This window comes from Natrix helvetica (assembly GCF_964273705.1).
Source record: "Natrix helvetica genome assembly, chromosome: 1".
NCBI lineage: Eukaryota > Metazoa > Chordata > Lepidosauria > Squamata > Natricidae > Natrix > Natrix helvetica.
Window position 1 is genome coordinate 24,529,884 of NC_138548.1, and position 17,093 is coordinate 24,546,976.

General features: G+C 38.4%; 1 protein-coding gene across 2 annotated transcripts in view; it reads left to right on the forward strand.

The window, feature by feature from the left end:
* FANCM (FA complementation group M) overlaps positions 1-17,093 on the forward strand; it is a 49,232-nt gene that overhangs the window by 29,346 nt on the left and 2,793 nt on the right. The window contains exons 14-21 of one of the 2 annotated variants that reach the window (XM_081935842.1): positions 3,819-5,646; positions 7,294-7,370; positions 7,467-7,532; positions 9,626-9,760; positions 10,540-10,693; positions 11,454-11,560; positions 13,917-14,438; positions 15,918-16,278. In XM_081935842.1, the coding sequence (XP_081791968.1) occupies positions 3,819-5,646; positions 7,294-7,370; positions 7,467-7,532; positions 9,626-9,760; positions 10,540-10,693; positions 11,454-11,560; positions 13,917-14,438; positions 15,918-16,278 (3,250 nt within the window). The remainder of the gene's footprint in view (positions 1-3,818; positions 5,647-7,293; positions 7,371-7,466; positions 7,533-9,625; positions 9,761-10,539; positions 10,694-11,453; positions 11,561-13,916; positions 14,439-15,917; positions 16,279-17,093) is intronic. The other variant, XM_081935843.1, reaches the window with a different exon arrangement.

Sequence of the window (17,093 nt, forward strand, 5' to 3'; positions counted from 1 at the left end):
GCAATTATGAAATAACCAAAAAAAAAAAAAAGAATAGCCCTAAATGAGAGTCAGATAGATCCAGTACTGTTGAGTCTGAATCTCTAATATAAGCAAATATTACAGTAAAAGTGCTGTCAGTGACATGGGGATTTCACAGTAAACAGCAGATACAAGAAGTATTGGACCTTGTCAAGATTTATTTCTGGAAGCATAGTGAAGATTACCAATTCTTTATTGAACTAGAATGAGGATGTGGTGTACTTAGTATTTTGTCCTGTGACTGGTACTCCTTAACGATTTTCATGATGGCTTGGGGAACAGCACTCATAAAATTTATAGCTGATGCAAAACTCAAAGTAACTATTCTTTTAATAGAATAAGGTTATAGTAGTACACTGAAAGTACTAGAATGAAATTTAGTTGAGTTGTTCAAGGCAAAGTTATTAATGCAAAATAAATCTAGAAATACGACATGGGACATCTGGCTTGAGAGTATATGAAAATCCACGCATGTAGCTGAAACCAATCTAAATAATTTCAAAAAACAACCCAATACAATATTCAACTGCATCAATAGAAGTATTGAGTTTCCAAATCAGGGTTCATTCTGTTCTGCATTAGTCAGACCTGACCTCATATACTGTGTCCAGGGCACCATGCTTTTAAGAAGAATTCAGGCAAATTGGAACAGATAAAAAGGTCAGTGAGACTGATCTAAGTCTTATGAGAAAATGAGAGAACTGGGTAGAGATAGCCTTGTGGAGAGTTTGAGAGGACATATAACTCTTCAAGTGCACAAAGGAGATTTCTGTGAGATGATGACATCTCTGTTTTCTATTATACTCTATAGAAGGCTATAGAATGATATGTAGCTGTAGGGGGCAGCTCCCAGCTCAATGTTAGGAAAAACCTAAGAGCAGTTTTGATAGTGGAATTGATTACTTTGAGGGATCCTTTGTTGGATGTGTTGAAGTAGAAACTAGATAGATACCTGACAGAATTTGGATGCCAGTAATGAACAGGAGATTCTCAACTCCGGTCTCTTCCCAACTTTCTTTTTCTATGATTCTATAAGCCTTAGGCATGTGTTTAATTACATTGTATAGCACCCCTAAAATGAATAGTGAATTATACTTCTAATGTGTCTTTGCTGTATATTGTACTTTTGATTTCCGCTATCCTCATGCTCCCATATTTCTTTGATTTAAACCTCAATAATGCAAAATGTCAGACCCTCATCCGACTATATCTCCAGCAGCTCAGATCAATATATACTATTAGGTAGAAAAATTGACATAAACTTTGATTTTGAACATGAACATACACTGCCTTTCATTGTGTGATTCATATATTATGATTCATTCACTGTGATTCAATCATAGGGAATGTATATAGTTAACTCTGTAGTGGAAATTAAACTGTGAGGAACTAAACAGATTTCCATTTTCTTGCAGACACACATTTCATTGATGACTAATTAAGATCACCATCATTATTTAAATGAACCGACAAAAAATTCTTATATAATTTACAAGCTGATGGAGCGACTGTGATGTTTTTACATTATCTGTTTTTTAACCATTTTGAAAAATAAGCATAAATGTTTCTAAAAAGGTTTTTTTTTTAAATGAAGTACTGCAATCCAAAAAATGTAGGAATGATCTTGCCATGGAACATTAAGTTGTTTCCTGGACAGCTAAGAAAATAAACCTTGTCAGTCTAATTCAGGAGGCGGCAACACCTGATGGGCTTTGTCTGAACTCAAATAACTAAGCAGGTTTTATCCTGGTTAGTAGCTGGATGGGAGATTATCATGGCATTTCAGATGATGTGAGTAGATTAATAGATAGATTAATAGATAGATAGATGATAGATAGATAGATAGATATCTAGATAGATAGATAGATGATAGATAGATAGATAGATGATAGATAGATAGATAGATAGATAGATGATAGATAGATGATAGATAGATTAATAGATAGATTAATAGATAGATAGATAGATAGATAGATAGATGATAGATAGATAGATAGATAGATAGATAGATAGATAGATAGATAGATAGATAGATAGATAGATAGATGATAGATAGATAGATAGATAATGGATGGATTTGGTTTGTGGGTGGAGAAAATAGCAAACTAATTCCATATTGCATGGTTACATCTGTTTAGTAATCTGGAGTCAAACTAAACTTGAAGGAGGTTTTTTTTTCATTTTGCACTATTTATAGAGATTTATTGAGACATTTTGAATAATAGTAATTTAGAAAATAATTTTAAAAATGTACATCTATTGCAAAAGCCCACACTGCTTGGATCCACACATACACTATGCTGATACAATATGACTTCCTAGCTAGGTTCTTGGAAAGAAATTGATCCGTACGAAGGCCAACACCAGAACTGGCAGCTGTGATTTTACATTTTTGTGCATATCTCGTCCAACTCTCAGCAAGTCTCGGGTCATGCTAATTGATGTGAAATTTAAGTATTCCACTTTCCTCTTTCAGAGAGTTGCCTTTTTATTACTTTACCTGATTTGTTAACTTATGTGCATTTAGGAATCTTAAATCATGGAAAGTTCTTTTTGATGTTAATGTACATATTAAGACCTGAAAATGTGATGAGAATGTGGTAACAGTACAGTTAATTCCTTCCTACTGGTTAAGATTAAATCAAAGAGTATCTGATTTACTTAAAATTTAGCTTCTAAAACAGAAACTTGTGAACAACACAAGTTTGCATTTTTTCTGAAGGTACATGCTGGGCAAAAATCATCTCCAAAATATTGGTATATTAAAACTCCTCCATGGCTATAATTTCCTGCTTATTTGAAATTTCTGCAATTATTTTTGGGAAAATCTCATCCGTGGTTGGATAAGTTGTAAAGGTCTTATGCTTAGCTGCATAAGACCCTTATAAATTACCTTGATGGACAGGGTACCTTATGGTCGTAATTCAGGGACTACATGTACTTTTATTAGTGTAACATTATTATTATTATTATTATTATTATTATTATTATTATTATTATTATTATTATTATTATTATTATTCGCATTTCTAAACCGCCCCCTCTCCCAAAAAGGGACTCGGGGCGGTGTACAGTCCACACAACATATAACAGGTAATAAGTACAATATAAATATAAATATACATATACACATGGAGGAGGTTAAAAAATTAAAAGAACTGTATAGCAGAATAAAGTATGGCTCTAAAAGCCCTAAAATCAATTAAATTTAAAATACTACCCTTAAAATAACCAGTTGAGAGTATACTTCCAGGAGGTAGAAGTTGTAACAATTATAATTATGCCAGGCCAGCTAATCGAAACAGGTGAGTCTTCAATTTTTGTCGGAAGGAGCGGAAGTCCGTGGTGGTTCTAATGTCGGGGGGGAGGTCATTCCAGAGGGTTGGGCCCATCACAGAGAAGGCCCTATTCCTTGGCGCCGCCCGCTGGCATTGCCTGGTGGACAGCACCTGGAGAAGGCCCTCCCTGTGAGAGCAGATTGGCCGCAGGGATGTATGTGGGAGGATGCAATCCCGCAACATGATGCAACTTCTCCCTTTCTATTCCGATTTGTGACATTCAAACAGAAGAAGCAAGTCAGCATGCTCAAGTTGATAGCATTAGCTTTGAATTTCAAATCAATTACCGTAGCTAAAATGATAGTGGGTTCATTGAATGAATCATAGTCTTCCTCTTTTCTATCAAATTCCGTTCTGTAAAATAACAGCAACTTCGTGAATACCAATAATGAGGAAGTTAAAGAATGTAACTGTAAATTTCAGAAATAAAGAGGGTTCTTTCTTTATTCTCTTAACTAGGGAGTATGTGGTTATGAGCTGGAGATTCAACCTTATTTTCATTGGGAAGATGTTCATGCATCAAATGTTCAGACCAGCAAAAGATGTGACACCATGACTGGGAAAAAAGCAGCAGCTACAGCAAAAGAAAAATATTCCTTACAGGAGTTTGATGCAGAATATATGTCACTGTTTAAAGTGGCCAATTTTAAATCCTCGAAAAGACCTCAGGTGATTGATGTAGAAACTGCAGTTCATGCTAAAAAAGACGGCAGCCCTTCAGATTGCTTTTCAACAAACCTATCACCATTTCTTGGAGCTACAGAACAGAAAAGTTTGGCAGATGAGAATCAAGAAAATATGGATGCCACCCTCAACACAAGTATTCAAGGGAGGGCTTGTGTCAATCCTGAAAAAGCTATGACAAACATAATTCATCCTGCTCCTGAAAATTGTATACAAAACGGACAGTGTGTGGATTCTGGCTATGGCTGTTTTGCAGATGATTCATATCTTTCATCTTTATTTTATCTACCAGTGCCAGAGACTGATTTGTTTAGATTTTCTGAAACAAATGCTGATGAGAACTTTTCCCGTGAAAAAGACATCCAGATGGATGTAGCAAGACTTCTGTCACAGTCTCCGCCATCTCTGGATGAATGGTTTGCTTCTGAAGAAAAGAGGGTGAATGAAGACTTGGTGCTTGATTCCTTACAGCGGTGTGTTTCCAGCAAATCTAAAGACAATATTCCAGAGAAAAGTGTATGTTTCAAGAATGGGTCCATTTTACCTCAGAACAGCTGCGAACTCTTAAATACCTGTAAATTGTCTTCAGTGGATACCTGTCCTTTGGAAGCAAATTGCATTCCAGATACTTTCCTTAATAGTATAAATGATCTTAGCTGGGATGACATTTTTGAAGTTGAAACTGAAGAACAGAATGGAACTCAAGGGGAGAAATGGCCAAAAGTAATCAATAGTCCAATGCTGAATTCTTTGAAAAGGAATAATGGTAAAAGCTGCGGGAAAACATTCAAACCATCTGGAAGAAATGCAAACCCTGAGGGAGATTGTTCTATACATTTATTGGGAAATCATGCACAGAGCAGTCATCCACCAATTGAAAAAATGGGGGCACCTTCAGAATTATCTGGCTTATGTGGTCAAGCCAACATGCAGAGTAACAAACCAAGAACTCCTGAATGCCGTTTTCCTGACCAACTTGCTAATGTTCGCAATACAAATCCCATAACATCATTGACACCACATAGAGATGAAGCAGAAGTCTCCGGTGATCTTGATCATGGAAACAAAGGAAATCCCCATGATTATGAGCAGCTGTATAATGCTTCTGAGGATATGTTCTCTGTTAACTTTGATCTTGGATTTTCTTTTCAAGAGTCAGAAGACGAGGCCTTAGAGCAGATGAAGCCCTTGAAAAATAAGGGGAGCCCTGCAACTGGTCATTCCAACAGGGTTGAAGCCTCTATCTCAAATAGTAGTTTGGTAAATAAATATTCCAGTAATGAATGCTTTAATAATGTGACTAAATCTTCTACACCATTAAACTTGCAAAACCACAATCCTGGTCTGGCAGCGATTGACCCTGCCATTTCTTTGGCATCTCCTTTCACACCAGTAACTCCGAGATTTTACCAGTCACCAAACCATGTAAAAACCGTGTGTTCCACACCAACAGGTGGACAAATGATACATATGAGAACTTCTTGCTCTAGAAATAATCAAGAAAGCTCACATATGAGAGTTTCAAGAAAAGCAAAGACCAGCATAGTTAAAGTCTTGGCAAAATCATCTTTTGGAGTAAAGGATCTTCCATCCCATGAACCTGGTAAGACCGAAAATGAAAACCTAAATTATTTTAGCAGGCTTTCTGCTGATTTTCAAATGCACAAATGTTATGTGTGAGAACAATTATGCGGCTATATCTTTGAGAAACTGCACTCTTTAGGACAGCGGTGTCAAACTTGTGTCATCACGTCGTCGTCATGTGATGTATCGGGAGTTTTTTCCCTTTCGCTAAACTGGGCGGGGGCGGGGGCGGGGCCAGCACGTGATGCATCTGGCCGCAAGTTTGACACCCCTGCTTTAGGAGACATAATGAAACTAGTGACCGAGCGACTGTCTTTTGGGATATTGAATGATTCTCATTATTTCATTCTGTTTTAAGCTCAGCATCTGCCTAGGCTTTTAGATGGTCTGTAATGAAACTAAGGATCAACTTGTAGCAAATATAATCATGATATGATAATACTTGTAAATGTTTACTTTTACGTTAGCTAAAAAATTGAGGGATGCGGTGGCTAAGATGCCGGGCTTGTCAAGCAGAAGGTCGGCAGCTAAGCGGTTCGAATCCCTAGTGCCATGTAACGGAGTGAGTTACTTGTCCAGCTTCTGCCAACCTAGCAGTTCGAAAGCATGTAAAAAATGCAAGTAGAAAAATAGGAACCACTTTGGTGGGAAGGTAACAGCGCTCCGTGCGCCTTCACCATTTAGTCATGCCAGCCACATGACCACGGAGACATCTTCGAAGAGTGCTGACTCCTCGGCGTAGAAACTGAGATGAGCACCGTCCCTAGAGCCAGGAACGACTAGCACGTATGTGTGGGGGGACTTTTACCTTTAGTTAAAATGATCCTAATTTCCAATGGTGTATGTATGTGAGAATATATAAGATCCCTATATTTACTATTGTAGTTTTCCTGACTGTACAGTTGCTGGGTTTGTACATTTAAATGTACACAAAAGCCTTTATAGGCAAAGTAATGAATCTTGTAAATATTTTAAAGCCGTCCTAAGATTGATAACCAAAATTTGATTTGCTATTTTGAAATATTATATCAGACTGAATTCTTGCTATATATTTTTATTTCCTCTTCAAAAGAAAAAATAATGCACTTAATTAGGGAAGCTAGATGAGAAAGAAAATACAGAAACTCAGCTAGTTGGATATGCCTTTTTGTTCTACAGAGCTAGTTTATGTGAACAGCAGTCATGTTCAGGTGCAATAACTAAAGCTGGTTTATGAACACTTTCCCTTCTCTTTTATTTTGTTCCCATGATGGGAAATATTGTTTTAATTTAATGTCAGAGTAATATAATAGTGACTACTATTTTGAGACAACCCAGGAGCAAAATACAGTACACAGAGGTTTTGTCTTTCAAACAGTGGCTCTCACATGGCCTCCCTTATATATACAACTTATTAAAGTGGCAGTAACCGTGCTGACTCATCCTCCTGTCATCATCTCGGTTTACAGCCTTACAGCAGCTGGTCAGCTATTAAATCATCATACCTTAACATTTAAGCTTCAGTTCCAACTTAACTAGGATGAACTTTGTGTTGTTAGAGAATTTCTTGCAAACAAGAAATCGCCTTACTTATTTTTAAAAGTTGAAATGTATTTTTTTTAATCTAACCAACAAGTTCGTTGTACGCTGAAAAATTCAGTTTCTTCTTATTAATTCTTCACTGTAGGGGACAGCAGTGAGAAGGAAGAATTTTCTTTTCTTAACAGAAAAAAGAGAAAAACAAAAATTTTGAACACTTCTGATGTGAGTAATTTAGTTACACTTCAGCAGTTTTAAGTAACTCAAATGTTCCTCTCTGGGACTTCTTAATGGATACTCATGTTATTCATTCTTTCTTAGGTTAGTGACTGTGACATTGAGTCACCAATTCATGCTGTCAAGAAACGGAAACGTCCACTCATTGCCGTAAGTGTCTTTTTTTTTCATATTAACAGAGTTGGAAGGGACCTTGTAGGTCATCTAGTTCAACCCTCCGCCCAAGCAGGAGACCCTACACCACTACTGTAGAAAGAATGTGCCTAAAACATGTGTTGCTGAATTTGGCTTGGATACTCATATCCAAATAAAATTAAATAGTGTCAGCTTGGCAGGATTGTTTCTCCATCAGCTTGGCAGGATTGTTTCATTTGCTAACTCATAAGAATTTATTTATTGTATGTTTTAAATATACAAGGTCTATTCAAAGTCAAACTGGAGCCAATTTGGTATAAACTCAGATCAGAAATTTTATAACTCATCAGTTATTTTATACCAGATCAGACCTTTGATCTAAATTCCTCATTATAGTATAGATTGTCTGAAATCTTTCTATCATTTCTTTTAGCTTCAGTATGAGGGGGGATATGGACTTGAAGATAGGAAAAGACTATCCTTTAAAAATATGTTTTTATTAAAAGATTTTACAAGGATTTTAAAAACTATGGATGAAATAGAAGATGATGTTAAAAGAGTAAAAGAAACAGTGAAGAATAACAAAAAGGAAGATATCTAAAGAATGACTTTTGATCTTCAGTTACAAACATAGCAATTACCGTCCCCAGCCTCCTATATTCCATATCATAATTTCATTCTCCCCATAAACAAAGCTTTACACTTAATAAATTCCAAAATCAGCAGTTTATTATTATCCATTTTTACCAAAAAGTCAATAAAGCATTTCTGGTATTTCATAAAAAGTAATTGTAGTTCCTGCTTCGATCAAACAAGTCAATTTAACCAATTCTGCAAACTCAGCCATCTTCAGAATTCATCCCCTCCATTACCGGTGTTTTTGTAGTCTTCCTTTTATGTATCTATAATAACCTTGCTGCAGTCCTCGACTTACGACCACAATTGAGCCCAAAATTTATATTGCTAAGTGAGAAATTGATTATGTTTTGCCCCATTTTATGAATTTTCCTGCCCTGTTTGTTAAGTGAATCACTGCAGTTATTAAATTAGTAACAAGGTTGTTAAGTGAACCTGTCTCCCCTATTGACTTTGCTTGTCAGAATGACCCTGGGACCCTTCAACTCTCATAAATGTGAACCACTTGTCAAGCATCCAAATGTAAATCATGTGACCGTGGGGATGCTGTAACATTCATTTGTGAAAAATGGTCATAAATCACTTTTTTCCAGTGATTGTTATAATTTCGAACAGTCACTAAATGAACTGTTGTAAGTTGAAGACTACCTGCCCTATATACAAATAGTTCTCTGCTTACAACCACAATGGACTATTACTAAACAAGGTGTTCATTAAGTGAATCATGACTGATTTTATAATTTTGCTCAATTGTTAAGTGCTGTCACTTTGTTAGAATATAGCTGGGAAGGTGACAATCACATTGTCAGGTTTTCGAAAGATGCCCTAATTAATTCATGAGCTTCGAGCCAAGTTTCAAAAGAAATCCAGTTATTTATTAGGAACAACATTTCGGCAATATCCCATTGCAGTCAGATCTGACTTCACGTAAATTACGGCTGAACTTTGCCCCTGTTCCCCCCCCCCAAGGTCTGTGTCATAAATCACATTATCCAACAAGATGCTTTAGTAATCAGATCTGACTCTAGCCAAAGGTATGCATGGAATGCTCTCTCCGCCCGCTCGCCCCTTTCTCCTATGACAACTCAATAACAGATATGGAAATGCTTTACAAGTTGACACACATGACCCCAGGAAGCTGTAACTGTCATAAATACATGTCAACTGAATTTTGATCACATAATCACACGGGTACTGAAATGGTTATAGATGCAAGGACTGGGGAAGGGTTTTTTTTTTAGTGCCATCGTAATTTGGAAATGCTGCTAAAAATGGATGTAAGTCAAGGACTATTTGTATAAAACCAATTGTCAATGAGCCTTTTCTACTTTAAGTACCATAAGTCCTAAAAAAATATATTCCAGTTTCATCTGAAATTTTTAATTTTTAAACCTGCCTGCCTCACTATATGCATTTATAATGGAAAAGCTAATTTTGTTGTAATTTTAATCAACAATTATGTTACATTTTAGTCAGATGTCTCTAGTGATGAAAGCACAGATTTCAAACAGAAATCAAACCCAGTGTTGCAGGACAGAAAGAACTATATCAAGAAGCCGGTTCAAGATATGAAACGGCAGAAGCAAGTAGATAAACCTCTGATCAAGGTAAGGAGGTCACAATTGATTAAGATGATTTCTCTGATGTGAATATCTTTTTCTTACTATATTTCGCCTTTGAATTGGTAACGTTAAAACCCCTCTTAAATCATAGACATATTCAGAATGAACATGTTTGGTTAGCAAGAGTCCCTTTGTCTGTAGTTATTTTGGTGATTGAGGCAGCAAACAATATTTTTTTAACCAAATTTATAATCAAGAGAAAGTTCTTGCCAGCCAGACAATTAAGCCATAAGAAATCAGGGATAGGCTAACATTTTCAGCATATTATGAATAATAAATGAATATATGTCTGGGGAATGGTGTTTTAATACAAATGGAGTTAGCCAATGAGTCAAATTTCCCACTTTTGCAAAAAAAAAAAAAAAAGAAAACTCTGGCTTAATCCATTCAGGTTAGCACCTGAACATTCTCTGCAGTTAACATATTGATATAGTAACCAACTGTCCAATTAATTTTGTATAGCACAGTATTGTAATATATGTTAAGCAGTCAGAATCCTGTTTTCCTTTTGATGAATATAAGAGTCTATTTTAGTAATTTGAAGCTTTGACAGCTGGGAGTTGAAGCACTTTAAAAACTTAGTGGATCCCAAGAATGATCCATGAATCAACAGCTAGAGTTTAAGCATTTGCTGCAATCACCTAGGAACCAGATCCTTAGTTCCAGCTGATGCATTTTTGGGTCAGTCTACCATTATTATAGTTCACAGCAAGTGAATTCTTTGAAATGGATTTGTATCCAAAATTCGCTTTTCCATCCTGTAGAATTTAGCCAAGCACTTTATAGACGAGGAGGCAGAACTTTCTGAAGATGGGGTGGACATTTCGTCTGATGAGAGTATAAAATCAGAAGATGAGTTGAGTTCGTCCCTTGTTCAGTTCCTTGATGATGAGACGCAGATCGCTCAAGATTTAAATGGTATGCAGAGAAAATTGTCTCCCCTCCCCCCAATCAGTTGGTATTCTGCTTGAACTTATCTGTGGTCTGATAAATAACTTTCTTAGATAAGATATGAATAAAATATTTCCATTTCTGCTCCTAGTTTTTAACCTTGAAATAGCAGTGTCTATATATGTGCGTGCGGGTAGGGGAGTTAAAGTTTCCATTACGTTCTTGATCATTCCTCTCTCCGATACCTGAAGATGCTACTTTCGTAGGAAAGAAGCTGCTCTTGATGTGCTAGACCAGGGGTGCCAAACTCAAGGATGCATAGATCTGGCCCACGCGGCCACCTTGGAAACAGGGAAGAACCTGTCTGCTGTGCCTCTGCCAGCGAAAACAGAGCTTGGGAGGGCAGCAACCCCTAAGATTCGTTTTCGCTGGCAGAGTGCTAGCAAAACAAACTAGCAAAAGTGGATCCTCCCAGCCCCACCTGGGTCACCACAGGTGCCCCCTAACATGAGTAATGTTGAGCTGGATGCCCCCCCTGGCCACTCCCCCCCAAAGGTCAAACACAACCCTGATGCATCCATCAATGAAATTGAGGCTGATACCCCTGTTTCCCTTCCAGAAGCCCACAGAGATACTTGTGCAATGAAGGTTGTAATGGATCTATAAGGCAATTTTTTCTAAAGGTTACAGCTTTTATATGACAAAAAAAATGTTTAGATCAGACTCAAGATTGAGTGCAGTCTCAGTTACTTTTTTGTCTGACAGTCTATTTTCTTTCTCTACCTAGAATCTGAGATGCAGGCAGTTTATCTGAAATCTGTACGCAGTCCAGCTGTTGGCAACAAGTATAAGATGGTGCATAAAGAATTCAATCCTATAACTGTTTTCTCACAGGTAAAAAGTCAGGCAAAGAAAGTGATACTGTAATAAATGGAACCACATCACAAATTAGTCTGAACCTGCAAATGCTTTGAAATGCCTAGGTATTATTTTATTGTAAGGAACATTATCAGAGTGGAGGTATATTAATTAAAAAACTAAAACAATCCAAATGCAACTATCACAAGTGAGAATATTTTAAGGATTGCTTTTACAATCCTACCTGAGCTGTCAAAACCTGTCAGTGGTAAGTAACACCCTTATTATTACAAACACATGAAGTTTTAAAGATTAATAGGAAGCTACAGCAAGTATAAAATAGAGTACCAGGTTGATAGCAGCAGAAACCTGCTTGTGTAAATGGGGATACTGCAGTTGTTGTATTGGTTGCCAATAGACTTCTGGACTTACCTCAAAGTGCTGGTTATTCCCAATAAATGCCAATACAATATTTCTAAGAACATCAGGGGTTACAATCTTCCATGTTATCAGTGAAGAGAAATGCCTCCTCATCAGATATTAGGAAGGCTGCAAGCAAGAGATCCAAAAAATCTGTTCTGTAATATACCTGGAGATAAACTGATGCTAAAATGAAGCAACTGAAATTAGCTTACATGCTTATATTTTTGTGCCACTACCTCTTCCATCATAGTAAATCTTGCTAAAGAAAACTAAGAATCATCTGGTTCTTAGTTTTAGACAATTGCAGAAAGCCTGACATATGCAAAGTAAGATCCTTCACCTTCAATTGTTGATGACTTTGTGGACACATCCTTAGCGCCTCCCATCCAAGTATTAACTGGAGTTCTCTCTGTTTAAGTTTGTGAAATCAGACAAAAGCTAGATAAAAGCACATAAGCACTAGGGAAAAATAGTTCTTTTTTTAAGCTGTCAAAAGTCAACAAAGTGGGATAAAGGCGCAAGTTCCATCATTGAGAGATGTCTAACTGTTAAGAAGATAAGCCAGACATCAAGAAAGGGTTTTATGTTGAAGATCTTAATGTATTTTTGGATGCATAATGAAATCAAACAGATTTTTAAGTGGGTTTTTTTAAGCGCCAAAACTCTGAATTTGGATCAGTAATTGCTAGAATATTCATGACTGGGAGAGACATGGTAACAAGGTCAGCCAATGAATAGGCATAGCAACTAAGTCAGCCAATGTGAGCTTAAATAGATCTGAGTCTGTGCTGAGAATTGAAACTGAAACTAGTTTCTCTGTCTGCTCTGAACTCGAAACTAAAAACTCCTCTCTGCTGTTCTGCTGCCTGTGTTTGCTTGTAACTACAACTACGTTGGAGAACAACTGTGTACATTTATCTTCATGTGTTAACATGTATATAAATGAATACAGCTGAATCAGTTATCTGTGTGTGCTTTTTAGAAGTGATTTTCTGCAACAAACTCTTAACAATAATGGCCTAAAAAATAATAAGACTTCCCCGAAAATAAGACAGGGTCTTATTCCCCCCCCCCAAAGCACTTGGCCTTATTTTCGGGGAAGTCTTATTATTTTTTAGGTGCAGGAAGTGACGAGCGTGGTGAATGGGGCTCTGCATGGCTGGAGAGGGGAGTTGCGCAGCGGCTTTTCCGCTCCCCGCTCGCGCAAAGGGCATCTCCGCTGCTGGTGCCGTCCGCCGCTTGGGTTTTTTTTTCAAAGCACGGAGGATGGATGCCACTCTGGAAGTACGCTCTATGGTTGTACGATCTGCAGCCCACAACCATAGAGCGTACTTCCAGAGCGGCATCCATCCTCCGTGCTTTGAAAACAAAACCCAAGCGGCGGACGGCGCCAGTAGCGGAGATACCCTTTGCGCGAGCGGGGAGCGGAAAAGCCGCTGCGCAACTCCCCTCTCCAGCCATGCAGAGCCCCATTCATTCACCTAGGGGCATTCCCAAGGCACTGAGCCGTGGGAGGCGGAGGGAAGCGAACAGGCGCTCGCGTTGCTTGGTGCCTTCCGGGTAGTGCTAGGTCGGTCAGCAGCGCTATATCCGGCTGGAAACGGGGGTTGCCGGGCAGCTGCTCGCAAGCTTGGTCACCTCATGGCTGCTGCATTGCTGCTGCGACAGCGCAACACAGCCATTCGACCCTGAGGCTGTGCCCGGCTCTTCGGGAACCCAGTCGCAAGGGAGCAGCCGCCCGGCAACCCAAAAATAATAAGCCCTCCCCTTTAATAAGCCCAAGGCCATATTTCGTGGGTCAAAAAAATATAAGACCCTGTCGTATTTTCGGGGAAACACGGTATTATCCAGGGAGGTCTTATTTTCAGGGAAACAGGGTGTTATGGATACTGTAATTATAACTATTATTTTTACTTCTTTCTTTCATGAGGCATAGGGATTTGTCAGGATTTGCCTTCTTTCTTCTCAGATTCCAGAGCAAGATGAATGCTACGTAGAGGACAGCTTCTGTGTTGAGGACAATGAAGAGGATAACCCCAAAAGCAATTCCAGTGATGAAGATGTGCGCATCAATTTTGACCTTTTAGGGGAAGAAAGCTTTGTGAACGGGAGGAAACAGTACCAAACCCGTAACAGGAAAAAAATGAAAGCGGGGCAGGTGAAGCAGAAAACAGCAACTCCATTAGCCCCAAAGAGGTTAAAGAGGGTTTGTATTCTTAACGGATCAAGTGAAGATGAGGAAGCGGATAAAAAGGGAGAGCAGATGAAATCACGAGTCGGTGTTAAAGTTGATAAGGATTCTAATGTTACTTCCTTAACTAAGGACCAGATTCTGCCCCCAAAATGCTCAGTTCTAAAACCCAATGAAAGCCATGCTCAGGTACGCTTGGAACCAAATGCTTGTTTGCCAGAACAATCAAATTTTCATCTTCAAAGCAAATATCAGTGCAAATCGGAGCTTGTGGTTGAACAGTTCCAGATTATGCCAAAGGTAAAACTGTTTTTTTTAATTACTGCTTTTTTGTGTGTGTTGCTAGCTTGGAATAGTGGAATTAAGGAGTCAGGAGAAACCTTTAAAAATGATTGGTTTAAGCCTTTGCCACATTTCCCTTGAGAATCTTCATTAAAAGATTTAATAGTTTCCCTCTCATTTGCTAATTCAGCTTATATTATTAGCATATTGTGCTGGGTTGGAGAGGTTTGTCTATTCATTTTGCAATAAATAGTCAGGCCATCCTTGACTGTTAAATTCAATTGTAGACCACTACACTAAAAAATTGAGATAGGTTGACACAATGGCAGCAAAGTTGGTCAAGGAACTAGAAACTAAGAGCTACAAAGAGAAAATAAAGGATCTAGATAACTTTAGCCTTGAGAAAAGATGAGTGAGGGGTACAGTAGAATCATGTACCTGAAAGCATGTCACAAACTGAAGATCAAAAATTATTTTCTCTTGTTCCAGAACACAGAATAACAGATTTAAATTCAGGAAGGCAAATTCCAATTGAAGTAGGGGAGATTTTCTAACAGTAAGAATTTAGGCCAAGATGGTTATCCAATAATTGGTGACCTGTTCTTAATTGGTTTTGTTCAAGCTGAAGCTATAAGACCTGTTCCAATCGTGGGGCTCTATGAGATTACAGAAGTAGGTTATCCTGGCATTTAACAAAAGGAGCATGTATGGACATAAAACTTTAAAGAGCTGGCTAAACATTTCTTCCATAGCAACATTATAAGATAGCCATCCTTTAAATTTAAAAATGCAATTTTTCAATATATTTTTCCTCCCAATATCCCAACAGTTTTTCCAATAATGTCTCTTTAATCAGTAATTGGAAACTGCGTTTTTAAATTTTAAAATTTGGAAAAAGCACCTTTGGGACAACCATAACCTGAATGATTGAGAAATCTCCATAGACAACTGTGATCTGCGTTTTCTATGTAACTGCAGGAAATAGTTACCGTATTTTTTGGAGTATAAGGTGCACCCTTCCCCCCCCCCCCAAAAAAGAGGATGAAAATCTGGGTGCGTCTTATACATTGAATACAGCATTTTTGGCCTCCCAAAACCCTGCCCTTCTGCATCCTGTTTTTCGCAAAAATGGATGCGCAGAGGGTATGGGAAGCCTACAAAGTGCTCCTGAGGGCTGGGGAGGACAAAAATGAGCAAAAAAACGGGACGTTTTTTGCCAGCCCCCAGGAGCACTTTGCAGCCCTCTCAAACTCTGCATTTTTCACAAGAAACAGGGCATGCAGAGGGTTTGGGAGGTCTGCAGAGTGCAAAAACATTTCTAAAAAAAATTACCTCTTCAAAATCTTAGTGCGTCTTATGCTCCAGTGTGTCTTACAGTCTGAAAAATATGGTACTTTGATTGACACGGTACAAATATTAAAAGATTGTTCCCCAGTTTCTTTAGATATTTGCTGTTCTATTTGCCTGCTGACTGATACAGTGTTATGATCTTCGCAGTCAGAAACATTTTTGGAGAACCCTCCTGGACTCTCTTCCTCCTCCTCCTCCTCCTCCTCCGCTTGGACTCTAAGGAATTCAAAGAACCAAGCACCTCTGTGCATTCTGGTGGATAACCATGAGATCTCCTCTGGGCCGGAAGTTATTTCAACCCTGAAAACTGTTCACGGAGTGAAGGTTGAGATTTGTTCTCTGGGTTCCTGTGATTATATTGTCAGCAACCGTCTGGCGGTGGAAAGGAAGTGCCAGGCAGAATTGGTCAACAATACACATCAGAGTAAAATGGTCCAGAGAATGCAACAGCTGAAGAACAAGTTTGATAGGATCTGTATAATTGTGGAGAAGGAAAGAGTTAGGACAGGTGGGTATCTTGCCTGGTAGTTCTCCCTCTGACATTCAGAGGCTCTTCAGGTGCACTTTTTAGCTGTTCTGGTTATGAGATTCATAGCTAAATAGGAAACAAAAGACGTATTTCACAAGGAGGTAAAGGTGGGACTAGAAACAGAATTGCAAACTGGGAAGGATCAAGAGAATTGCATCACAGTCCTGCCTCTATAAGCCAGCAGTGTGCTGCAGCTGCCAAAAAAGCCAACACAGTTCTAGGCTGCATTAACAAAGTGATAGAATGAAGATCACGTGAAGTGTTAATACCACTTTACAATGCCTTGATAAGGCCACACTTGGAATACTACATTCAGCTTTGGTCGCCACTATGTAAAAAGATGTGGAGGCTCTAGAAAGAGTGCAGAGAAAGGCAACAAAGATGATTAGGGGCCTGGAGACTAAAACATGAATAACGGTTGCAGGAACTGGGTATGTCTAGTTTAATGAAAAGAAGGACTAGGGGAGACATGATAGCAGTGTTCTAATACCTCAGGGACTGCCACAAAGAAGAGGGAGTCAAGCTATTCTCCAAGGCACCTGGAAGGCAGGACAAGAAGCAACAGATGGAAACTAATCAAGGAGAGAACCAACCTAGAACCAAGGAGAAATTTCTGACAGAACACTTAATCAGTGGAATAACTTGCCTCTAGAAGTTGTGAATGGTCTGACACTGGACGTTTTTAAGAAGAAATCAGACAATCATTTGTCTGAAATGGTATATAGGGTTTCCTGCCTGAGCAGGGGATTGAACTAGAAGACCTCCAAGGTCTCTTCCAACTCTTTCATTCTGCT